Source organism: Drosophila guanche, unplaced genomic scaffold, assembly GCF_900245975.1.
Source record: "Drosophila guanche unplaced genomic scaffold, DGUA_6, whole genome shotgun sequence".
NCBI lineage: Eukaryota > Metazoa > Arthropoda > Insecta > Diptera > Drosophilidae > Drosophila > Drosophila guanche.
This window is the reverse complement of record NW_022995751.1, coordinates 521,252-546,812: the sequence shown is the minus strand read 5'-3', so window position 1 is coordinate 546,812 and position 25,561 is coordinate 521,252. Positions and strand designations below refer to the sequence as shown.

Sequence of the window (25,561 nt, the reverse complement as noted above, 5' to 3'; positions counted from 1 at the left end):
CTGTCTCCCTAAAACTGTTACAGTACAGTGGAGACTGGCGATAGCGGCTACCATCCTTAAACGGGAATAACTTCACTCTCCGAAGAGATATCAAACTCAAACAAGTTTCCTTTGCTTGCATTATCCATGTTTGTAATATTTAAATGTATTAGTGATAGTTTTGTTGTATGCTTTATTGATTTCCATTGAAATAGACACATTTATATAATTATCTTGGTTTCGCTCATCTGCGTTGTTTTTGTTGTTGAATATTTTGTTGTGGTTTTTGAAAGTACAAAGTATTCAAAGTTGCTCAGTTTTTTTGATGATGATTTTAATTTCAGTACATAGTATACGAAGGACTTTCTCATCTTATACATACATTTATAATATTGTGTGTATATATATATTGATAGTTCCTGGATCTAGCAAAAGTTTAAAAAGTTGTTACCACTCTTGTTGCCTGCCTCTCCCACTCAATCATTTCTTTCCAACAACATCTAAATACAAATATGTATGTAATAATGTAAGTGTAATTGCAATGGAACGTTTTACTTTACTGACTCTCAATATCCTACTCTATCCTGATCCCCGAAGATATGGCCCCCGGTGGATCGACAATCAACAGGCAAACTCTATTCTTTATGCTCTTTATGCGGCTATACTCGTCCTCCTCCAATCTCCTTTGCTATTCTCTCCTTTTTTATGTTTTGTTTTTTTTTTTTTTGGTTTTACCTCAGTTTTACAACATTAATTTTAATTACAAAAGGGTATTAAATAATACAAAATACAGTTACGACGAGTTTACAGTTACAGAATTTCCTCATTGGTTTTTTTTCTCGTTAAGAAATCTCTCTCGCATCTGGCGACAACTTTTAGTTTGATTTAATGCACATGGAGAAAATTACCAATAGAAAACAAACAGAATTTTATAGATTTGAATTATATGTAGAACAAACACGGAAACGGAAACAGAAACGAACACGGAAACGATATTGAAACAGAAGCAAGAAGTTGTGGCTGGGAACGTCTTTGGGAACGTTCCCCCAAAAATTAGTGGCAAAAGTGTAGCAATGAAGGACAATAATGGACCAATGGCCATTGCCTCAGTTACATAATTGTTTTAGCGTTAATAATATTACGTTTAGAGAGAAGTGTGTGTGTGTGGGTGTGTGTAATGCTTCGTGGGTGTTGTTGCTCTTCACTTGCTCTGGGCTGCTCCTCCTCCTCATCCATCTCTCCTGCTTTTGCCAGCATCCTTCTTTTAGAGCAGGGCACACTTGCGCTTTGACTTGGGCTGCAGCACTGGGCAGAGCACAGATCTGATAGCCTCATCGAACACCGTCTTCAGTCCCTTTTGCGTGAGCGCCGAGCACTCTAGATATTTGACGGCGCCAATCTCCTTGGCCATGGCCAGGCCCTGGGGATAGGTGATGGGTGCCAGCTTCTTGTCGCGCAGCTTCTCGATGGTGTTCTTGTCGTCGCGCAAATCCAACTTGGTGCCAACCAGTATGATGGGTGTGCTGGGGCAGTGGTGCCGCACCTCCGGATACCACTTGGCGCGCACGTTCTCGAACGAGGCCGGGTTCACCAGCGAGAAGCAAATGAGGAAGACATCTGTCTGTGGATAGGACAGTGGCCGCAGGCGATCGTAGTCCTCCTGCCCGGCCGTATCCCACAGTCCCAAGTTAATGGGCTTGGCATCGACCATCACATTGGCCGAGTAGTTGTCGAACACGGTGGGTATGTACTCGCCGGGAAACGCATTTGTCGTGTAGCTGATCAGCAGGCAGGTCTTACCCACGGCTCCATCGCCCACAACGACACACTTAATCGCCTGCATATTTGTTGCGTTGCTTTACTATTTTCTGGGGTGCTGGACTGCTTTTGTGTGCGGCTGCTGATTGTGCGGCGCAGTGCGGGGGGGTGTGGTGCTGCGGCTGCTGCTGCTGCTGCTGCTGGTTGGCGTTTTTGGGCGAGGGCTGTTGATTGCGACGGCCGAAATGCGTATATATCACCAATTGTTTTATTTGCCGTTTGGTCCTCTCGACGCGTGGTAATCGCGCCTTTCGCTGAGATGGCTTTTGTTCACGTTTTGTGCGTTTAATTTACCAATTTTCTCAAAAAAATTAATTTTCTGTGTACTGCAGTGTGAACGCGGAATTATCAACAAAATATACCGTCGTACCCTCAAAAATATACCATCTCATTTTGAAATACATCGTAAATATACCGTAGTCTTAAATCATATTCCTCGATTTTGATGTTCCATTTGATATTACTAACATGAAAAGTCTTTAACTCTGAAACAATAATTTAATCCTATTAAAGAATCAATTGGGCTTATTATAAATACTCCTCTTTATTGGAGTGTATACCTTATGACCGAATATTTCACAAATTTTGATTCGGATAAGAATAATATTGTTGTATCTTATCGATGGATCGATAACCGCACTTGGAGATGGCAGTTGCACATGCACCTGTTACTCGCACGAATGAACAATTCTAGCAATTGTTGTATGAATGGAAAATTATTGCCCACTTTGTCATTCAGATGAATTTGTTAATTCCTCCAGGATTTTAGTTGTATTTCAGCTGTCATCTCCAGCAGCTGCTAGTCTGTCCACACTAGATTCCAAAATTCAGTGTTGTAAGGTGCCACGACTAATCGATTGTGCTCAGGCGCATTTCGAATATTAAATTTTAATTTATTTTTGTTGATCCATACACACTCCAGGTATTACGCATCCAGCAGCCATGACTGACGTGTACATCGTGTCCGCAGCCCGCACGCCCATAGGTAAACAAATCGCAGCACACGCGTCAGCAGGTGTTATGCGATATCCAAATTCCAATTGGTAACTTTCTCTTCTCTTTCTCGTCTGCACGGGACGGCCGCGACTCAACAGGTAGCTTCAGTGGAACGCTTTCTAAACTGAAAGCCTCCGATCTGGGCAGCGTGGTCATCCAGGAAGTGCTCAAGCGGGGCCATGTGGAGCCCCAACATGTCAACGAAGTCATCATGGGTCAAGTGAGTTCTCCCATTTGCTTATCTTTTATCGTTTTTGCTTCGTCAGAGAACTTGCTGCTAAATTAATTGTTATGTAAATCTTTGGCAGGCACTCACGGCCGGTCAGGGCCAGAACCCTGCACGTCAGGCCTCGCTCAAGGCGGGTTTGCCCATCCAAGTGCCAGCCTATGGCATCAATATGCTCTGTGGTTCAGGTCTCAAGTGAGTTTCAAGTAACTTTCCCCTTCAATATACTTTTTCTAATGAAATTCTTCAACTTTGAAGGACCGTTGTCCTGGGCTATCAGTCCATTCGTTCTGGTGATGCCAATGTCGTGATTGCTGGCGGGCAGGAGAGCATGTCCCTGGCTCCCCATGTCATGCACTTGCGGCAGGGCCTGAAAATGGGTCCTGGCACCCTGGTGGACTCAATGATGCATGACGGCCTCACCGATGCCATGGAGAACATTTCCATGGGCCTCACCGCTGAGATTATTGCAGAGAAATATAACCTCAGTCGCGATGCCCAGGACGCAGCCGCCGTTCAGTCGCAGCAACGGGCGGAGGAGGCCCAACAGAAGGGCTACTTTGACAAGGAGATTGTGCCCGTGGAGATCAAGGATCGCAAGGGCACACAGATCTTCAGCAAGGATGAGTACATCAAGGCGGGCAGCACTGTCGAGGGCCTGCAGAAGCTAAGGGCTGCCTTCAAGGAGGGCGGCACCATCACCGCGGGCAATGCCTCCGGCGTGAATGATTCCGCTGCCGCTGTGCTGCTCATGTCCGGCGAGGAGGTGGCCAAGCAGGGCCTGAAACCGCTGGCCAAGATAGTGGGTTGGACGCAAAGTGGCATCGATCCAAGGGTAATGGGTCTGGGACCGGTCACCGCCGTGGAAGCTTTGGTAAATCCTAAAACCTTCCTCTACTGCCTGCATTTTGGCTCATATTTTCCCCTCTTTTAGTTGACGAAAATCTCATGGAAACGCGAGGAAGTCGATCTGTATGAGCTGAACGAAGCCTTTGCTGCTCAATCGCTGGCCGTGGTGCAGGACTTAAAGTTGGATGCCAGCAAGGTGAATGTGAATGGCGGTGCCATTGCTCTGGGTCATCCGATAGGTGCCTCGGGTGCCCGTGTGCTGGTCACGCTGCTCTATGCCTTGGAGCGCACTGGCGGTCGTCGTGGCATTGCTTCGCTGTGCATCGGTGGCGGCATGGGCATTGCCTTGGCCGTCGAGCGGGTTGTCTAGTGTCTGGAATCCATATGCAGCTACCGCTTAGTCATTCAGTTTTTAATTTATTATCCACTTTGTCTGTTCTCTACCAGTTGCAGTTTCTCTCGTTTGTGTATCTCGAGTTGCATGCCAATTAAAATCCATTTTAGAAAAGCTGCAAAGTGTTTCCATTACCAGAATTTCAATTGCCCATTTCCAGCAATAATATTTCTCTCTTGCTTGTTGGTGGCAAGCACACATTTGTTTATGCAATTTGCTTCTGTTTATGCATGATATATTTATACAAAGTGAAGGTCAAAGTTTAATTTAAGCATGTACACTGCGTTTCGGTAGTATATTATAGAAATTTCGTTTGGTGTAATTATATGTATAAATTGTAGCTAAAAAATTGTCGTATATTCTATTCCATAAACATAAACATACAATAAATGTACGGATACATTTGTTTGTCCATGTGCTTAGCATTATGTCGCGCACTGAGGACAAAATATTTGTTGTGTGACTTTAGAATTTTTGATGAGATGCAGCGGCATAGATTATCTGCGAGTCGAAGGCCTTGGGGGGAGGTTCATTGATCGTTTATTGTCACCAGCAGACGATGATAAGTGAGGTGGGTTGGTGTTGTCACTCACTGGGCACTCCCTGTGCCGCCCTGCCAGCAGCTTGTCGGATTCACCGTCTCCAGCTCTTTGGGCAGCTTGGGCGAAAAGCCATACGGATTGGTGCAAACGATGCGCTGGGCGGGCTCCAACTGGGCCAGCTCCTTCATGGAGGGCACACAGATCTGGGCAAAGTTGCTGATAAAATTCGACCAAAGTGTGGGCTGGCAGCCGATGGCAAAGTACGAGCCCCACAGCTGAGAGTCCAACTCGGCGAAATACGGATAATTCTTCTCCTCCATCAGCAGCTCCTCGGCAATGGCGACGGCATCAAAGTCGCGATGCTTTACGGGTGTGTAGACATCCTGAATGATGTTGTCGCCAAAGTACAGAGCTTTGGCCTGTGCCGTCTCTTTGTTGAGCAGCTTGGCGAGTGCCCCATGCAGCTGATGCCAGTTGCCCTGCGAGTAGATCTCCCCTGGCTTGAGTACGCCTGCATCCTGCGGCAGCTCCGTGTTGGCCAGCTCCTTCAGTTCCCTCACATCCACCTGCAGGAAGGGACGCTGAATGGTGAAGAATCCCGGCTTCTTGGCGTAGGTCACCACAAAGTCGAAATACTCCCGCCAGTTCTTGCCCAGTGCCTGGGTGGCCGTCATATTGGCAAAATCAATGTTGGAGCCCGTCAGCAGGAAGAGTTTCTTGCCGGATTTCCTCAGCGCCGACAGCCAGTCCAGAACGCAGCTGTCCGTGCACAGGACATACTTTGGTGTATCCTCCCGCATGCCCTTGAAGTACAGACTGCTGTCATTCGAGAAGTGATCTCTGCTGAAAATGTGCATCAGTCCGGCCTGCAGATCGCGCCACACTTCGTACTCCTCTGGCTGGGAGCCGCTCTGCTTGTCCACCACATCCACCGCCTGGGCAAACACCAGCGCACTGGGCGTATCGAAGTAGTCCAGCAGGGAGCGCATCTGCTCGGAGGCCGCACCATTCCAGGTGGACAGCGGATCCTTGTAGAATGATGTGGTGATCGCCCATTGTCGTTCTGGGCCATAGATGGCGACGATTTCCTGGTCGCTCAGCTGCCGCGTGCCATGGGTGGCTCGCAGGATCTGTGCCTCGCTGCTCAGTTTCAGGATATTGCCACGTGGCCCATCCAGGAACAGGCCCTTCTGCAGAAAGTCCAGATCCATGGGCAGATCCAGCAGTGCAGCGGAGTAGCCTTTGTTCTCGACCAAATATCGCTTCAGCACTTTGTAAATGAGGGCCGACATATTGGTGAGATCGTAGCGCAGCAGAGTGCCGTCCAGATCAAAGCCGATGATGTCATAGTCCTTGAGGTGCAGCTCCTTGCAGTAGGACGTCATGATGGTGCTGGCCGAGTAACGCGAATACCGAGGGGCAGCAAAACTGTGCAAAAGTCGTCGCGGCGTCTGGGGAAAGCGTTCACGTTCTGCGGCTATTTCTGCTGCTACTGGGTCTCCCAACATTGGCATTGAATTTTGCGCCAAATTCACATAATTACGTAATCGGCATAGAACATCTGTTCGACATCTTTGTGAGTGTGCGTTTGTTTTTGTTGATGTGGCGTAAAGAATCGAGCTGGAACTGGCACCCAGACAGTGGCCCGATCTGCCCAAGGCCTGCATTATATCTTATCCGCTAGCACATCTCATTCCCAGAATTGATTTTCTAAAATTAACAAAAGATTGCACATTTTTCCTATCTTTGTTTTCTTATATTTTTTTTGCGTGTTTTTTGTTCTACTCTCCACCCATCTTTTCGATCGCTCACAAATTATCGATAGTTGTGTCAGTGTTTTTCTTCAACTATCGGCAGTGGCTGTCACCGGTGGTGCCATCTCTAGCAAGCGTACGCGGAATGGAAAATTGAGTTTTATTTTGGATTTGTTGCACATTTTTCGCCAATAAACGGTCATTTGCGCTCAGATTGTTGGCTTTTAGGCCAATACCGCTCTAGCCATGTCCAACTGCATTGAAATACCCTTGCAGGACACCGATGAGGTGAGTATTGAGACGGTTTTTCTGCATTTTCGCAACAGACTCCAAGAGGTTTCGCATTTTCGTAGGTCATTGATGTGGATCCGGATCAACTGCCGGACTGCCTTGAGGTGCTGGGTATACTCAAGCAGGAGCGTGCGCCATTGCATGTGTGGGTGAATGTGTCGGTAAGTCAAGGGAATCTTTCTCTTCCTCTGATTCCATTACTAATGTGGCGGCCACATGGCGCTCTGCTCTCTCTTCCAGCTGGCGTACTACAAGCAGAAGAAGACCGATGACTTCGTCACGCTCTTGGAGGACTCGCGTGGCCCCGAGGCCAACAAGGAGTACCGCGACTCGGACAAGGATCTCATGCGGGCCCTGGACATGCTGGCCGCCCACTATGTCCAGGAGGCCTACCGCGAGAAGTCCAAGGACAAGAAGCGAGAGCTCTTCATGAAGGCCACGAACCTGTACACGAATGCCGACAAGATTATCATGTACGACCAGAGCCATTTGCTGGGCCGGGCCTACTTCTGCCTGCTGGAGGGCGACAAGATGGACCAGGCGGACGCTCAGTTCAACTTTGTGCTGAATCAGTCGCCCTCGAACATCCCCTCGCTGCTGGGCAAGGCGTGCATTGCCTTCAATCGCAAGGACTATCGCGGTGCGATGGCCTTCTACAAGAAAGCGCTGCGCACGAACCCCAATTGCCCGGCCAATGTGCGCATTGGCATGGCCCACTGTTTCCTCAAGATGGGCAATCCCGAGAAGGCCAAACTCGCCTTCGAGCGTGCCCTGGAGCTGGACCAGCAATGTGTGGGCGCGCTCATCGGTCTGGCCGTGCTGAAGCTCAATCAACTGGAGCCCGAGTCGAATAAGGAGGGTGTGCAGATGCTCTCCAAGGCGTACACCATCGACAATGCCAATCCCATGGTGCTCAACCATCTGGCCAATCATTTCTTCTTCAAAAAGGACTACCAGAAGGTGCATCATCTCGCGCTGCACGCGTTCCACAACACGGAGAACGAGGCAATGCGCGCCGAGAGCTGCTACCAGCTGGCCCGGAGCTTCCATGCCCAAAGCGATTACGATCAGGCGTTTCAATATTACTATCAATCCACGCAGATAGCGCCGGCAAACTTTGTGCTGCCACATTATGGCCTAGGACAGATGTACATCTATCGCGGGGACACAGAGAATGTAAGTTGCTGGAGGATATTCCTTGCTCAAAGAGCAATTTCTATTAAATATTTCACTCTTGCAGGCAGCGCAGTGCTTTGAGAAGGTTCTCAAGATCCAGCCAGGGAACTACGAGACCATGAAGATCCTCGGCTCGCTGTATGCACACTCCAACTCGCAGTCAAAGCGGGACATGGCCAAGACGCACCTGAAGAAGGTCACCGAACAGTTCCCGGATGACATCGAAGCCTGGATAGAGCTGGCACAGATCCTGGAGCAGAATGATTTGGCTGCTTCGTTGGCTGCCTACGCCACAGCATCAAAGATTCTCAAGGACAAAGCAAAGTATGAAATTCCTGCAGAGATACAGAACAATGTCTCGTCGCTGCACTACCGCCTGGGGGATCTGATTGAGGCGAAGGTGAAGCTGGAGTCGGCGCTGCAGCATGCCATCTCGGAGATGGACAAGGATGTCAAGTACTACGAGTCCATTCAGGTCACCATGAAGTACAATTTGGCGCGACTGAACGAGGCCATGAGCAGCTACGATGTGGCCGACAAGCTGTACAAGGAGATCCTCAAGGAGCATCCCAACTACATCGATTGCTACCTGCGACTGGGCTGCATGGCCAGGGACAAGGGCTTGATTTTTGTGGCCTCGGATTTCTTTAAGGATGCGCTGAACATCAACAACGACAATCCGGATGCACGCTCGCTGCTCGGCAATCTCCATTTGGCCAAAATGCAATTTGCCTTGGGCCAAAAGAACTTTGAAACGATCCTCAAGAATCCAGCCACATCCACGGATGCCTACTCCCTCATAGCACTGGGTAACTTCTCGCTGCAGACGCTGCATCAGCCGAGCCGCGACAAGGAGAAGGAGCGCAAGCATCAGGAGAAGGCGCTGGCCATCTTCAAGCAGGTCCTGCGCAACGATCCACGCAATATTTGGGCCACCAATGGCATCGGCGCTGTGCTGGCCCACAAGGGCTGCGTGATCGAGGCGCGCGACATCTTTGCCCAGGTGCGCGAGGCCACCGCTGACTTCTCCGACGTCTGGCTGAACATTGCCCACGTCTACGTGGAGCAGAAGCAATACATCAGCGCCATTCAGATGTACGAGAACTGCATGAAGAAGTTCTACAAGCACAACAACGTGGAGGTGATGCAGTATCTGGCGCGGGCTTATCTGCGTGCCAATAAGCTGGTGGAGGCCAAGGCCGTGCTGCTCAAGGCGCGCCGTGTGGCACCGCAGGACACTGTGCTGCTGTTCAACATTGCTGTGGTGCTCTCCCGCCTGGCCATGGCCATACTAAAGGATGAGAAATCCACGCTAGAAGTGGTCCTGCAAGCAGTCCACGAACTGGAGCTGGCGCACAAGTGAGTTTGCCACCCGAAACATCACTAAAAGATCCCATCTTAAACCTTTATTTTGTTCCCACAGATACTTTCAATATCTATCCGTGCATGGCGACAAGAATCGCTTCAATATCGAGGTGGCTGGCGTGGAGGCCAACACCTGTCAGGATCTGCTCTCACAAGCGCAGTACCATGTGGGCCGTGCCCGTCGCATTGACGAGGAGGAGCGTTCGTTGCGCCGCAAGCAGGAGGAGGAGCGCGAGGCCTTCAAGCTGAAGGTGGCCGAACAGCGCAAGCGTCGCGAGGAGGAGGCACAAACGTCGCGCGACCAGCTGCTGGCCAAGCGCCAGGAGTATGTGGAAAAGACCAAGAACCTGCTGATCATTGCCGATGCCCCGGACAAGGAGCGCAAAAAGGGCGGCGGCCGGCCGCGCAAGGATGACTACATCTCTGGCAGCGACAGCAACGAGGGTGGACCCCGCGAGGGTGGCGAACGCCCCAGCAAAAAGAAGAGCAAGGGCGAGCGCAAGAAGGGCGGCAGCGGACGCAAACGCAAGACGGAGAAGTACGAGAGCGACAGCGAGGAGGAGCCCAGCGGCAGTGCCCAAAAGTCGGGCAAGCGGAAGAGCAAGAAATCCAAACCAGGCGCCGGTGCCAAGGAGTCCAAGGAGAAGCTATCGGCCAAGCAGCGTCTCAAGATCGTGTCGAAGGAAACCATTTCCACGAGTGAGTCGGAGAGCGATGGCAAGGGGCGCAGTAGGAGCAGAAGTCGTAGTGGCAGCCGCGCCAGTCGTTCGCCCAGCGGCAGTCGCAGTCGCAGCCGCAGTCCCAGTGGCAGTGGCAGCGATCGTGGCCGCAAGCGTAGCAGAAGCCCCGGCAGCGGCTCGGGCAGTGGCAGCGACAGCGATGCTGCCGCCAAGCGTAAGCGGGCCAAGAATCGCATTGAATCTGGCGGCGAGTCGGATAAGTCACGCTCTCGATCGCGCTCCAAGTCGGGATCGCGTGCCAGATCGCGCTCCAAGTCTGGCTCCCGTGCCAGATCGCGCTCCAAGTCTGGCTCCCGTGCCAGATCTCGCTCTCGCTCAAAGACTGGCTCCCGCTCTCGTTCACGCTCCAAGTCTGGCTCTCGTTCTCGCTCCCGTTCCAAGTCTGGCTCCAGATCGCGCTCTCGTTCCCGCTCCAAGTCAGGCTCGCGGTCAAGATCAGGCTCTCGTTCACGCTCCCGCTCCGGCAGCAGATCCAGGTCGGGATCACGCAGTCCCTCTGGCTCGCCGGCGCCTGCGGCCAACTAAAAGACACAGCCAGCGGCGGCGCTTTACAAGATATTTTTGGACTATATTTAGTGTTTTGTTTCCTTCGAGAGTTTGCAAAGAGTGTAATAAAAATATTAACAAAAAACTGATTGCCAGTGGGCGGAGGAAAGGACTCTTCCCCTCTAGAGATCCTGGGCTCATCATTTCGAGCGGCTCTGTTGAATCATTTCCCGTACAATGCCTGCCACAGGCTGCGCGTGTCGCAGCACAAAGGCATGGTCAATTTTCTGTGTGTCCAGCGTGGCATCCACCTGCGGAAAGTCTTTCTTGAGCTGCTCATAGTAGGAGACGGGCACCCAGCCATCCGTGGTGCCGTAGTAGAACTTTAGTAAATGCAAATTCCTTTCGATAATTTCCTTCTGTAGGCCACGCACGCGGCTCATCTCATCGTCCGCGAGGAACACCACCTTCTCGGCCACCGAGGGTTTCGAGTACTTGAGGGCAGTGCCCAGGAACGCACGCGGTATGGAGAAGATGAGAAAGTAGATCTGGATGAGGAGAAGGCGCAGCCAGACGGGCAGAGCATTGAAGAATCTGAAGAAGATGTAGCCAAACACCGAGTACAGGGGCATGCCGACCTTGGTGAAGACCCAACCGTTGGGCGACTCAATCATGCGCTCGACCGTGGGGAAGAGCATGTAGCACTTTTGGACACGACTCCGCACGCTCTCCTCCTCCAGCATCTGCAGTATCATCCACGCGCCAATGGAATGTCCAATGAGATGGATTTTCACATCCTTCGGCACATACTTCTCGATGAATGCCACCTTGTGTTTGATCTGGCCGTCCAGATTGAAGATCTCCTCGTTGCCCGTCAGCTGAGGCACCTCGCGGATGCTCGCCTCAGGTGGATCGTCATGGCCCGCGTGTCCTGTGCGAAAATAAGCGAAAAGTAGAGCAACATTCAGCTGCGAACTGGCGCTTCCACTTTCTCTCACCAATCACCCACACGGGGAGATCCCCCAGCTGCTTCTGCAGAGTGCTGGCAAACTCCGTGTAGAAGCCCGGCAGTCCGGGGTTGCCTGTTATGCAAATGACGAGCTCCTTCTCGGTGATCTTCTCCTCGATCCACCTGCCCCATGTGAGTATGTGGGTGGGTATGGAGTTGATGTTCACGTAGGCCTCCTGCATTTTCACGGATGCTGTTCGCTGTTGGCGTGGCAAGTGCTGTGAAAATCAATCGAACACCTGCGCTGCTGCCCCAAAAACACTCTGTTCCGTCCAGAAGCGGCAACCGGTTTCAGCTTTTCTCTCTTTCGCTCTCTCTGCAATCCACTTGACGAATGTCCGTTAACTGGCTTTTGAATTTAGACCGAATGGCGCGATTCGTCTCGTTTGATCTGCGATAACGCTAATCCGTTTTTCGCTAATCTTTTATTGCCAGTCGAGCAAAGGTCAGGGGTTTCCAGGTGACGAGGTGGATGGATGGCGGGCGGATTGAGACCACAAATTAGTGTTGCTAAATTGACCATCATCGATTGATCGGTGTTTTTGTGCGATATGCGTACCAGTCGGCGTTTTGCTTTGAAAAGGCCTATCATACTTGAATTATGTTTCAAAGTATGCATTAAAATTATTAAGAGCGTAAAACCAGGGAATAGAGCGAAATTCAGAGACTTTTATGAACTAATCTTGCCAGTTCCCAGCAAAAACAGAGGATTAAAAGCGAAGTAGTCGTTACCTATCGAAAAAGCCGCTCCTATGCAACACTGGAGAACAGCTGTTCAGCCAGTAAGAAGCAGAGAATTAGTCATCAAACAAAATTAAAAACGAAATTCCCATAAAATTCAACAAATCTCCACTAATTTCGGTGCCTAAGCCAATTAAACCTCTAAAATGAATCGCCTTTTTGGACGCGGTAAGCCCAAGGAGCCGGGACCAAGCCTAAACGACTGCATTTCGGGCGTAAGTAGAACGAAAATGCAAACAAACAAAGAAGTGACGACATTTGTAATTTCCCAAACAGGTCGATGCTCGGGCCAACAACATCGATGAGAAGATCAATAAGCTGGAGACGGAGCTGCGCAAATACCGCGAGCAAATGTCCAAGATGCGCGAGGGACCAGCCAAGAACTCGGTCAAACAAAAGGCTCTGCGGGTGCTCAAACAAAAGAAAGCGTAAGTGCAGAAGCAGATACTACTGCAACTTTACTAATGTGCGTTCCCCTCCCACAGTTACGAACAGCAGTCTGAATCTCTGCGCAACCAGTCGTTCAACATGGAACAGGCCAACTATGCCGCGCAATCACTCAAGGATACTCAGGCCACAGTGGCGGCCATGAAGGATGGCGTCAAGCAGATGAAGACCGAATACAAAAAGATCAATATTGATCAAATCGAGGTGGGAATCATATCAATTCTATATACTATGACATACCTGTTAACGTTACTTTCTGCCTGCAGGACATCCAAGATGACATGGCGGACATGTTCGAGCAGGCGGATGAGGTGCAGGAGGCTCTGGGCCGCACCTACGGCATGCCCGAGGTGGATGATGATGACTTGCAGGCAGAGCTGGATGCCTTGGGCGACGAAATGGCATTGGATGATGATTCCAGCTATTTGGACGATGTGGTCAAGGCACCCGAGGCTCCGAGTCGAGAGCCAGGCGCCGACAGCATCGTGCCGACAAAGGTTTTTACACTGTTCACAAGAACCACTGCGCGGATGAGCTAACACTTTTTTGATTCGTCTTTTATAGACTGCCACTGGCATTGAGACGGACGAGTTTGGTTTGCCCAAGATTCCAACATCGCTGAAGACCACATAGAGAAGGAGCCGCGCGCGTCACTCGATTTTCCATACACTTTCAGGCACGCTTTGTATGTTATATATAGAGAATATGGTTCCATCAAAGATTTCACTTAAGTTTCGCGTTTGTATGCATTTTATGTTTTTGTTTCAATAAATAGCCGGTAAAAACAACGTACAGCTGTTCACTTTTAAGGTAGCAATTTCATGTTTCACTTTGGTTAAGGCTCGCGTTTTTTCCGAAATGAATATCGATGCATGTGGGAGTCCCGATACCCTATATTCTTGAATATTAAACACCGATATAGCGTAAATTTAACCCATTTTCGTGGTTAATATATCCCCGAAAGTATATAAACCTTAAACCGTAAGGTCGCGCTATAATGACGAAATGAATATCGCCAAACGAACTGTTTTTCCAATTTGCATGCTTTTGTTCTCTCTTTCGCGTGAGAGCAACTGCAGCTGCTCTCTTAAGCTCACTCTCGCACTCACACTCAAACACAGCTGGTCTCTCACTCTGTCTCTTTCTCTGCATGCTCATGAACTTGAGCAAACTCGCGCGTGTTTCGTTTCTCTGCCACCGCTGTCCGTGTGTGTGTGTGCGTATGCGCGCTGTTTCTGCCTCTGTCTGCTTCTGAGTGCAGTCCGTCGGTGTGTTGTGTGCAAAAATAAAGCTTTAGTTGCCTTTTGACGGCTGGTTGTAACGGACGCAATTTTCCCCCAAAAAATAAAAAGAGCTAAGCAAATGTACAGAGAAAAAACCTTCGCTTTTCAACAACAACACAAGGCACAAACAACATAAATCAATTGTTAAAACGTAACTGTAAAAGCGTGTGTGCCTCCACCCGCGCCCTCTCAGCAGCCGTGTCCACTGTCAGTGTTGGTCGCCGTCACCGTCGCGCCGCACCGCTAATTAAACGGTTTGCTGTGGAAAAGATCCCCCGATCAAAAGTGCAATCCTCAACCGATCCAATCCGATGCGATCGTTTGTTTAATCCATAAAAATGCGCTACAAAAGAGCCGCTGGTTTAAATCTCGAAGATTTTGTGAATGTCATGAAAATGCTATTGAAAATTGGCAGTTAATTTGAGAGCCAAGAAAGAGAGAGAGAGAGTGAGAGAGAGTCTTGTGTAATTCGAGTCCCTGGTCCCCCGTCCCAGACCCAGACCCGCAATCGTCCCACCCACAAATCAACCAACCAACAAGTGCCTGAAAGTTTATCCAAATAAATATTTACATAAACAACAACTTTTTCTGTGCAAGTGGAAATCGGTTCTTAAACACACACAAATATCTATCCCCAAGAAAAACTAGAAACATTTAATATTGAATGGTTATTTATTGCTGCTGCATGCTGAAACATAATGGATACACCGCCAATTGGATTACTTTTGCTTGAAATGGTAAGTTACTACATTTTTATTGCCGAGAACTATGAGGGTGCAGATCGCTCGTACGCAGCGTTGCATTCGCCATACGATTCGATTGCGGGGGGAGTTGCTGCAGCCAGCCAGCTAGCAGTCGCCCCCGAATGCAGGAAGCGAATGGCGCGAAAAAGCTTTTTATATATTTGTATTTCGTCATCGGCTGTCGGTGGATGGGGGATCGGATCATACATAAATTCATATGGCTAAAATATGCAATATTCATGGTTTATAGTGCAATGGTTATTAAATGTTTAGAATGCCAACGGCATCAAGTTACACAAATGGGAGGGAATTGGTTCTTAGGATAAAACTAAAATGAAAGGTAAAGAAAAACGGAAACTATAATATAGAAATGTGTATATTATTATCAAAAGCTCTTCTTTGTTTTAATTTTCGAGTATACTTTCCTTTATGTCTCATTCTTTTACATATTTTCCAACACCATTTCTGGGCTTCTCCTTATTTTCTTTCATATTTTCGTTATATCGATCGTGACTAATGTCCAATGTTTTTGGGGTGAAGTAAAAAAAACACAAAGTTCGCAAAACTTTGATACTGCAAGAACATCAGTTTGTTTTTTGTTGAATTGATTTTGCTATACTCATAGATTCCGTTTTTGTGGCTGCCTTCTAGAATTACAGACCCGTGCATCGATCCGATCCATGGCCCAGTTAAGACTTAAATTTTGGATATTAACCAATTAACAGAATTCGATTCCGACCGACGTTAAAATTCGCCATCAACAGCTAAATAAATTATGCTTTATTTTTTATTGCATTAACATGTCAATCAGTTTCATTTTGGGCTTTGGTTTTTGTGGGTAAACCAAGTCGCAAAGGCCAAGAGATGTAGAGATTTGCAAGTCGAAATTATGCATGCGACCTTCGTGAGGGTAGGGGAGGGCATATGCAATAAATATCGCTGGCTGACCACTAGACCCTTTCCATACCATGAACAATCCCTTGACATCTGTCAGAGAGGTAAGAGCTGTGCGAGTACGAGTACGAGTATTAACGCGGATCAGAATTACTGACCAGCCTCACCGAAAAAACATTTCCCCATTCTCATTCCCATTGCCCGAAAATAGAACCCGCCGCAAATAAAATTCATTAAAATACGAAAAGAAAAAAAAAGATAGCCCTGAGTTCCCTAGTGATAAGATTCCCTCTGCGCTATGACAGAGCTTCCCTTTCGGGACTCTCTCTCTCTCTCTATCCCTCTCCTTCTTGATCTACGCTTCCAATCAGACAAATATTTATGATTATTTCTAATGCTCAATCGGAGAGGGGGAGGCAGGCAACACTTTGCGCTGCAAAAAAGGGAGAACAATACGCAGATAGACAAATAGAAGGAGAGGCACAGCATAACAAAAGCAAGAGAGCGAGGGAGAATCGAAAACGTTTGCAAAGGCAATGAACGCGAGCTTTTGGCGTTTTCTTCCGATAACGGGCACTACGTACACCACACACACTCGCTCTCACAGATACCATAAGCACAAACACACACTCGTATACAGGGGCAAGTTCGCTCAGTTTCGCGTTAGTTCAGTTTTTCCCTCCCATGTCGCATGACCCTGGCCTGCTATTGAAGCTCTAGACACACTCGGAGGCCAATACAAAGCGCAACCATTCAAAATACTATACTCGTACGTATCTAAGTATTGTCTATACAGAGAGGCAGTCAGGCAGTCAGGCAGGCAGGCGAACAGCACACTACACCGCACCACACATATGGATATGAGATACTCTCTAGCAATAGGTGCTGCTGCGGATAGTAGTACTATCCCGCATTGGGTGCTGTTTCAATTGTTCGCCTCTAAAATAAAGCTACAAGTTATTGGGAGTGGGCCCAAACCCAACACCAGGGTAAGGCCAGAAAGGGTTTGGTTCTACTTTGAAATAAGTACAATTAATGCACATTGAAGGATTACTTTTAGAGAGCTAATATATATTAAAAGAAATATTAGATACACTGAATACTCCAACAGGTAAAAACTTACTTGATTTACGATTAGCTTCAGACTATTTCCTTATCTGTCTTGGCCCAGTGAGAATATTGCTTTGCAGCGTTAAATAGTATAGGCCCCCTAATCACCTCCACCCAACTTCTGTGCTCCCATTCAAGACCATTCAACAGTGTGATTTACGTAGTGAATTCTTCAATGTAGTAGAACGTGGCCAAAGTCAAATCAAATCCATCTGCGCAATCAATTTCGACTAAGCCAAGAATCGAATTCCCCCCGCTGATCTTTTGTTTGTTTGTTTTTGCCTTTGGCTGATAACCGACCCCCAAAGCTTGATAAAGTTACACACCAGAACAGAACGAAGACAATGAAGGGGGGGCGGTGGTGGGCAACCTTAGACAAATCAAAAGAAATCCACTCGATGCCTTTAACAGCGACCAATTGTGGAAATATTTGTTGAATTCCGCTGCTCTTGGGGCAGACATGCAGCCTTGGTGTTGGGTCTGGGTCTGGGTCTGGGGCTGAGGGCTGCTGCTTGGCTTGGCTTTGAGCCGTCATCTAAACAAGTTCTAAAAGTTATGTGCCCTGATATAAAAAATATGAAAATGAAGCATTGGAGGAGCGAAACAGACAAAAAAAAACCCAAAAAATACCCCAGCGGCAGCAGCAGATGCTTCGTGCCGATGTATCTCACAGATACACAGATATGTACGTACAGATAGATACACCATATGATATGATGGCTAACCTTAAGTCACGTTTGGTTTTCTGTAGGTCTGCGACCGCGTAATTTTTTGTTGTAGTTTTGTTTTTTTTTGGTAACTACTACGTTGTTTTCTTGGCATTCTGTGGCTGGTGCTGCTGGCTGTTTGCTCTGCGGCTTGCGGCAAGTTCAACCTAAACATTGACGAAAAACCCAGCCAAAAGCACATACTGCTGCCTCAACTCGAACTTCTCTCTCTCTCTCTCTGTCTCTCTCACTCTCGGTTGCTACCTCGCTGCCCCCCATTTTGCCACCTACCCACAGCATTCATACATACAATTCGGCACATTGACGAGGTTCAAGGCGAAAAGACCCACAAAACCGAGCGAAGCGTTCGACTCCGGCAAGGCCAAGTGCAAGTCCGAGCTGTCGTGGCTCTCGGTTTCTGCTCGTACGTTTTCGTTTATGAATATAATATGTTTTAATTATGCATTTTCTGGGGGCTCAAGTGGCACGAAAGAAGCCGCAGAAAAAAAACCGTGACAAACATTTACCGAACGTAGGCCTAAAATGGCAAGGGCTCTGCCACTGTTGCCCCCAGCACGTGCCCAAAGCCAGCGAGGCAGTCGAGAGATTAATCAAAAAGCCAACTAACAATGAAAAATGTCAAGTGTGCTTTGTTCCAGGCATAAACGAAGCGTTTATACACTACTGTCGATGGGACTTGTATAAAGAAATCGTGAACAAAAGGAAGGGTATCAATGGTAAAGCAGCTTAAACTAACTTAATACAAATGTAAATCAGGCACACAAAATACAGAATATTTTAAGAGTTTTGTTAAGTATTTGGGGGCTTTATGCTTCGAAAGAATAATGATCTGAAAATGATTATAATTCTTTTAAAATCGAACAAAATTGCCCCAGCCCCAAAATAAAGGTCAAAAGGCAATAGCATTCCGCTCTACAAGAGTTCTCACTCAAACATGATTACGACCTGCCATAGTTAGGGTGCACAAAGACCTTTATGAGCCATAAATCTGATCAAAAAAAAGCTCTCGACCAGCAGCACACTCCACTTCACTCCACTCCAACAGTCAGTTCCAAGAGCAAGGAAATCAAATTCAGTTTCAGATTGAGACGCTACGCGACACGGCAAATGCCAGCCAGCGCACAGCCACATCACAGCACAGCCAGCACACACCGAGCTCTCCTCTCTGTCTTACCCATACCATTGCCGAAAAAATCATGACCTTCCACAATGCCAGCAGCAACTGTTGATTCTCCCTCTGCTCTGGTCTGCCTTGTGCCTTTGCTTCTGCAGCGGCTACTTGCTGCTCTGCCCTCTGTCGACGTCGTGAGCTTTTTTGGCAATGCGTGAGTGAGACGACACACACATGCGCGCAGGCAGGCAGGCAGGCAAGCAGCAGAAGCAAAGAGTGCGCTGCTCGAAAATAAGGCCAAGGTGACTCACCTTGATTGAGACCGAATGAGCGGCCGCAGAAACGAAAAGTAGAAGCCAGCAGCAGCAGCAGCGGCAAAGCAGAGCAGAAGAGAAGTGCCGTGCTATGCCGCACAATACCAACACTTTTTCAATGACCTTGCCCAAAAAAAGAGCTTTAAGCATAATAATTAAATAACATGAGCGCGTAGAACCGAACCTAAATCAGGCTTCGCTACGAAAACGAAACCGAAAAAATACTCAAGTCATTGCCAAAAAGCGAAACAAACAGCAACAGGCAGAGAGCGAGAGAGACGAGACGGAACCAGATGTGTTGGATACACCAGCCACACAGAGTTGATGGACTGTACCCCCCGAACAGCCTGCTGCCCGCCTGAGTATGTCGACGGCCCTGTCCGCTCCGGCAGAGGTCAACGCCAGGATCAGTGTCATTGCTTCTGACGGCAGACGACGGCAGAGCGTGCATTGACGCCGTGCCGCCGGTGCTTGGGGTACATTCACTTTAGCGGCGAATCAACAAAAGTTTGCTCTTGGCTGCGATTCTGTGAAGGCTAGAAGTTAATCAACACGAAAAAATTCACTGAATTCCAGTTGTATAATACAACAGCTCAGGGAAGAGAAGGGTTCAAGGAACCGCCCCACGATAGTTGAACCCAAAAGTTGTTCTCCCAGTCATTCAAGGGTCTTCCCAAGTGCCACAGCTTTTGCAATCCCTTGAAGCAGGCATAAAGCAGAGCAGCAATTTTGTAAATAATTTTCTAGAATTTTTCAAAAACAATGAATGTTAAAAGCAGTTATTAGGGCAACCGACTCTTTTAAAATTTCATCATAATTTGAAATTTGCTAAAATACTACTTTACCACCAACAATTTTTAACGAATCTAAATGATGAATGGATTCGAGAAGGATCTAGAACTACGCAAGGTAGTACCCTGAATGGTGTTGTATAATCGAAATCGGAGAGTATTCTTTTACAATTTGCTAAAGTCCTCAACTTACTCATTCAAGATTAAGAATTACTCATCGCTGTCATATTTTTTGTACATTTTAAAGGTCTTTTTTCAATAATACATAAAAACCAACCCAACTCTTCTTCCACATAAAATTCCATTGTAAATAGACCATTCCAAGGATTCCTAAACCCCTCATAGCAGCCGCATTCATTACTAATCCCATCGTAATTTACAGTTGCCTTCAGAATCCCACAGTTTTAGCAGCATTCTAAGCGTTTAGTTCTTGTCAAACTGCCAACACGTGCCGCACTAAACACTCAAGGCTCCACGAATGCAGTTTGAGATGCATTTTGAGCGACAAATAGCGCGCGCCTATCTCAATAGCCCCCAAACATGCACTCACACATATGTGTAAACGACATGCGCGCGTAAAATAAAAACAACACTCGGCGTTTAGCCTTTGTAGAGGTCTTGCAATGCACCTCGAAATGCACACACACACGCACAGAGAGAGAGAGAGCGAGTCAGAACAGTGTAAATGCAATGCATGAGACAGCAACAACTCCCGCGCTTTTGCAAACAGAGAGAGCCACGCTTTGCCACACACAGATAGACTGCCTGAGTGAGTGACAGTGAAAGAGAGCAGCGCCAGAACAAGCAGAAAAGCTAAATTTAGTTCAATGAATTCTCTTACTTACACTCACTCATTCGCTCTGTTTGTGCCGCTCTCTCAGTGTCTTTATTTTCTCTCTGTTATTGTTGGGGCTGCTAGTGCATTGACTACCAAAGCATTGGCACAGGCAGAGTGGGGAAAGAGGCCCAGACACAGAGACCAGCGTCGCAGCCAGTGATGGAGCACGTTACTCCACTCGCTAATGATGATAATGATGTTGCTGGTCGGTCTCTCTCTCTCTCATTCTCTGTGGCGTTCCGTTTCTGCAACTGCAATGATGATGACGATGACGACGATGGTGATGATGATGATGACGATGGTTATCGAAGGTCTTTCACCCGAACTCGGTCATTGGCGTACATTTGTGTGCTGCCGCTGTCTCTGCTCTGCTCTGCTGCTGCTTCGGCTGCTGCTGCTTCTGCTCTGGTGCAGCTGCAGCACACAGCACTGTGCTGTGCTGCGCTTTACTGCTGCTGCCCGCAAATCCAGAGCTTTTCAAAGTGTACATGTCGCAATTTCTTAAGAAAGTTCAATTACCCCAAACAATCAGATTTACTGTCTGTTTTTTTGATGCATACACTCTCCGTCTACGGCGACGCTGGCTGAGACTGTGCACAGTGGGTCAATTTCGGAAGTCGGAGATTGATACCATGGAATGGTTTTATCCGAAATCACAGTGCATTCTGAAAGGGGAGAACATAACAAATATTATGAAGCTACTTGACCATCTACTGGCGCTGATACTACTTATCTAATTATGATATCTATCGATCTATCTGTCAGCAAAGATATTTATTTCCTTTTCACACCATGTCTTTCGTTTTTTGCTTTGGCTGTTTCCGCGTACCAAATGTTTGCCATGGCCTTGCACGAATTGCGCCCACTGTGCAGCTGCTCGGTTCATTCGCTTTTCTCGCTGTCGCTGTCGCCGTCGCTGTCGCCGTCGCTTTAGTTCAGTTGTTGTTGTTGCTGCTGCTGCATCGCTGCTGCCACAGCTCTGCCGCTGTTGGGTTGCAGTTTTCTAATGTTGCATGGCATGTTGGGAATGGGCATGGTTTGGTTTGTTCGGTTTGCTGGGGCCCATAGTTACGAGCAGCAGTGGCAGAGGAGGAAGAAGAAGCTGCTGCTGCTGCTGGCCGATGCCTGTTGTTGGCTAGTTTTATGGCGCATCTTCAGATGTTTGGCTTGCAGTCTAGTTCCCTCTCTTTCTGCGCCCCTCTCTCTCTCTCTCTCTGCCATTTTTGCTCCTCATGTTTATTTGCGTCGCTGCTGCATTCAATTTCAATAAGAAATGTTTCTGCTGCATTCGGATTCCGATTCCGATTCGATTGTTTTGGTTTTCATTTATTTTTTGGTCAAAGATGCAAGCAAATTTGTTCCCCTCTTCCCAAAATGCAGATCAGAATGGCAATCGGAGGAGGCGTACCCGAATCCAATGCACTTTCCCTTTGACCAAATCGAAAGGCTTTGAAGGTGGAAACATTGAACTTTTACTTTGACCAGGGTGTGGGGGCAACATTCGAATTTGTTTTAAGATATAGGGAATGGCATTTAAAGTGATGCCAGAAAGTCTTTACGTATACTCTAAAGAACACTTCATAAATTCTGAAAGATATTGATAGAAGAATCTTTTGAAATCGCAACTTCGGATGATGGTTAGAGGGGCACCTCCAGTACACACCCAATCAATGGATCGTCAGACAAACCTTTTTCTTTCATTTATTTTCTTTTTACATTTCTGCAGATCTTTTCAAATTTGCCAGCAATTTCCCTGCCATCATTCTCTCCACCTTCCTACAGGTAATCCATAATTTCTAAAAAATAAAACAGAAAAGAAAAAATGCATTACTGCATTGGATCCTCTAGTCCCCCAAAGAGCAACACCCCCTCCAGTGTGCTCCTCTACCCCCTGTCAGTGGAAAGTTTCAAACAAGTTTAGTACTTGGCTGTGGACTGAGCCTGGTCGGAGAGGCCTCTTGGCCCGACCAAGTGCCTGGCATCCTCAGGCCCCAGGAATTCCGCCGACACATTTACTTTGGCGTTTTCGATTTTTGTGTGTATTTCGGGTTTATCTTCTCCGCTCTGCAATTTTCCCTGTTAGCCATTTTTTTGGCTGTTTTATTTTCTTGTTGTTTGCATTCTTTTTTATTTCGGCAACGAAATTGTTTCAATGTCTTAGCCCGCAACTTTCGTTGCTGCCATATTTTACTTTATTTCTTAGTTTGCTTTTATTTTATTTTTATTTTTTGCTTTCAATGACAAAACTTGCCTGGTGTGCAGTCACTGCGCTGCTGCCGTCACAGCTGGCAGCGCTGCTGACGTCGCGACTGCATTTTATGCTGCGTGTTGCAGTTGTTGCAAAAATGCAAGTGGAATTTCGGTTTTGCTTTTATTTTGTAATAAATCGATGACTGTAAGTCAGAAAATATGTCAAATAAAGTCTCGTCATTTAAGTTTTAGTTGGGTTTTTCTTTTCTTAAATTGAAATAGGCTCCAAACATTTAATACGAATTTCCCATTTTTTGTGTGTTTTATCTCTGCATTTTCGTAGTAAAAAAAGTGAAATTTCACTCAAAAAAGTTACTCAATCCAAAATCAAGAAAGATACAAAAAAAACCATCAAACTGCATTTGCTTTTATATTTTTGTTGTATAATTTGGTTTGGTTTTCGTTGTTGTTGGTTTTGGTATTTTTTTTTGGGTGCATTAAACGGCAAATTGTTTAATTTCGTTTCGTCTCGATTCGTGGGATCAACGGAAAGTGCGTTGATCTCTCGGCAAAAGTGAATGAATGCAAACGGTGACGTCGCTGTTGCTGCTGCTGTTGCTACTGCTGCTGCGTGCTGCCTTTGCTGGCGTCGCTTTGCTGCTGCTGGTGTGGGCGTTTGCGTCGCTGCCTGGTTACGTTTTGCGCTGCTTGGAAATAGCTCAAAATGTGACTAACAATTAATAAATATTTAATTAAACAGCTTTTGAGGTAATGATTCACATCGCTTTGAGGATTGCCCTAAGGTTCAGGGAACTTTAAGGTAATCCAGTTTGTCCCATTCCCGATTTAAGTTTGGCCTTCCTTTAGTTATTCTTCTTCATCTCTTTGCTTCCCAGATCAAATCTCTGCCAATATTTATTTCGAGGCTTTTCTGTGCTCACTGTACACCCTATATTTTCCACTAGAAAATCCCATTGAGCCAGGGAAAACCACACACCCGAAATTCCCGTAATTCCCTGCTCTGGAGCTGCTCCATCTCCCTCTTTGTCTCTCTCGTTCCATCGCGAAAGCAAAAGCGAAACAAAAATTCGCAGCCGTTGGATACTTTACTGTTGTTGCTGCGCTCCTCTCTTCACGCTGTATCTTTCTCTTTCGCTCCGCCTATCTGTGTCTCCCTCGGCCATGCTCCATGCTCCATCTCCATCTCCTTCTTTCTCTTTCTCTCTCTCTGACTGCGAGTGTTCGTGTGAACTCTGCTTTTGACCGACGAGGCAATGTTGTTCGTTGACCTTTCTCAAGTGTTGTTGCCATGAAAGGAGTATGGTGCGGTGTGGTGTGTTGTATGGTGGAGCAAAGGGGGGTGCACGCTGGAGGCGTAAGTAAGTTGTGGGCGCTGCTGCTGCTGCAGTTTACACGCAGCCGCTGCTGCTGCTCTCTTTCGCTTTTGTTTCATATTTCGGCAGCGTTTCCTTGGTCATTAAACTCTTAAATGCAACGACCTTCCTTCCACTGTGTGTACGCGCGATCGACAGCGACGTCAACCGTAGCGACGACAGCAGTGGAAGTGGCAGCGACAGCGACAGCGAATTTCAATTGAAGTCGTCTGAAGCCTGAAAAGCTCTTTCGATTTCGATTTCGGTTTCAGTTTTGTCTTTTGTTTTATGTTTTTGTCTTTTACTGTGCGGTGCGTGAAGGAGTAGGAGTTAATCATTTTGGACAGAAGTGTAGCGCGGGGTTGAGGCCACAGTTTTTGGTAATTTTTTTGGCCGGTTAGTGCCTTGGGGCTGAGCATTGAACCTGTGCCAGTGAAGTAGGGAGTGAAGGTTTCGTTTCGGATGCGGATTCGTTTTCGTATTCAGGGCTTTGAACGCTTTAGTGAGGTCAGGGATATGAGATTAATGCTGAAGGATTTTTCGCATATTTGGGGGGAATAATTTAAGTACTGATAAGCGAAATAATCGCAGAACTTAAATGTTTAATGGGTGTATAAATGATTATTGTTTCGTCGAAAAATCAAAAGACAGATGGTCTCTTTTTTTGTTCCTTGTTTAAAAAAAAAACGTAACATATCCCCGAAGTTTTCTTTGAAACAGATAACCCTTGATTGGGTTTTTACCCTTCGTTTTTTTGTCCACTTGCACCCCCTCCATTTTAGTCAGAAATTACCTCACAAATTTCAACTGTTAATATTTATGAGTAATTTTGCACAATGAAAAGTAAAATTTACAGCGACGACAGCAACAACAACCAGTAAACTCTCCCATGCCATAATTTTGCGGTATTTGCACTTTTGGCGTTAAACAATTTGAATGGAAAGCAGAGCAGGGCGACAGCTCAAAGAGCGCCACGCATGCTCTTAGCTGGATGGAAAACCTAAAGAGAGCCCCAAGTGAAAGAAGAGTAAACGCTAAACGGTGCATCTCACACATACAATAAAATACTGCCATGCATGCAAAAGCTTTCGCTCAACTTGGATGAGAGAGAATGAGAGATTGCATTGCTGCATGCAAGTGATCTCTCTCTCTTTCGCGCTCCAACTGATGCTCTCTCCCTTGCTCAGTGTGTGCTTTACTGTAAATGAATTGTTAATTCTTCTTTCTTCTTCGTTGTTGTTGGTTTTTTGTAGTGTTGTTTTGCATTGCATTTTTGCCGGGCGCGCTTTTACACAAGTTTTTCGTCTAATGCTTCTTCTGCATGGATGTGTATATGAGTGTGTGTGAGAGAGGTGTGCGACTGTGTGTGCGCG

The 25,561-nt window shown here is 47.1% G+C and overlaps 6 protein-coding genes across 6 annotated transcripts; 3 read left to right on the top strand and 3 right to left on the bottom strand.

The window, feature by feature from the left end:
- Window positions 1–241: 241 nt before the first annotated feature.
- On the bottom strand, window positions 242–17,685 carry LOC117586964 (ras-related protein Rac1). The gene is made up of 2 exons (XM_034277337.1): window positions 17,671–17,685; window positions 242–1,856 (listed from the first exon to the last, which is right to left on the bottom strand). Exon 2 carries the CDS (start codon window positions 1,820–1,822, stop codon window positions 1,244–1,246), a length of 579 nt encoding a protein of 192 aa, XP_034133228.1. The 5' UTR covers window positions 1,823–1,856; window positions 17,671–17,685; the 3' UTR covers window positions 242–1,243.
- On the top strand, window positions 2,624–4,376 carry LOC117586957 (acetyl-CoA acetyltransferase). The gene is made up of 5 exons (XM_034277330.1): window positions 2,624–2,782; window positions 2,892–3,013; window positions 3,102–3,214; window positions 3,278–3,893; window positions 3,954–4,376. Exons 1-5 carry the CDS (start codon window positions 2,740–2,742, stop codon window positions 4,236–4,238), a joined length of 1,179 nt encoding a protein of 392 aa, XP_034133221.1. The 5' UTR covers window positions 2,624–2,739; the 3' UTR covers window positions 4,239–4,376.
- Window positions 4,463–6,603, bottom strand: LOC117586947 (5'-nucleotidase domain-containing protein 1). Its single transcript, XM_034277317.1, has one exon. The coding sequence runs from the start codon at window positions 6,469–6,471 to the stop codon at window positions 4,852–4,854; it is 1,620 nt and encodes a 539-aa protein (XP_034133208.1). The 5' UTR covers window positions 6,472–6,603; the 3' UTR covers window positions 4,463–4,851.
- LOC117586939 (RNA polymerase-associated protein CTR9 homolog) lies at window positions 6,676–10,760 on the top strand. The gene is made up of 5 exons (XM_034277306.1): window positions 6,676–6,846; window positions 6,912–7,010; window positions 7,090–8,025; window positions 8,090–9,384; window positions 9,449–10,760. The coding sequence occupies exons 1-5, from the start codon at window positions 6,805–6,807 to the stop codon at window positions 10,653–10,655; spliced, it is 3,579 nt and encodes a 1,192-aa protein (XP_034133197.1). The 5' UTR covers window positions 6,676–6,804; the 3' UTR covers window positions 10,656–10,760.
- On the bottom strand, window positions 10,678–12,109 carry LOC117586960 (lipid droplet-associated hydrolase). Its single transcript, XM_034277332.1, has 2 exons — window positions 11,615–12,109; window positions 10,678–11,547 (listed from the first exon to the last, which is right to left on the bottom strand). Exons 1-2 carry the CDS (start codon window positions 11,805–11,807, stop codon window positions 10,817–10,819), a joined length of 924 nt encoding a protein of 307 aa, XP_034133223.1. The 5' UTR covers window positions 11,808–12,109; the 3' UTR covers window positions 10,678–10,816.
- Window positions 12,404–13,601, top strand: LOC117586963 (charged multivesicular body protein 5). Its single transcript, XM_034277336.1, has 5 exons — window positions 12,404–12,581; window positions 12,643–12,794; window positions 12,852–13,017; window positions 13,080–13,310; window positions 13,378–13,601. The coding sequence occupies exons 1-5, from the start codon at window positions 12,513–12,515 to the stop codon at window positions 13,444–13,446; spliced, it is 687 nt and encodes a 228-aa protein (XP_034133227.1). The 5' UTR covers window positions 12,404–12,512; the 3' UTR covers window positions 13,447–13,601.
- Window positions 17,686–25,561: the final 7,876 nt, after the last annotated feature.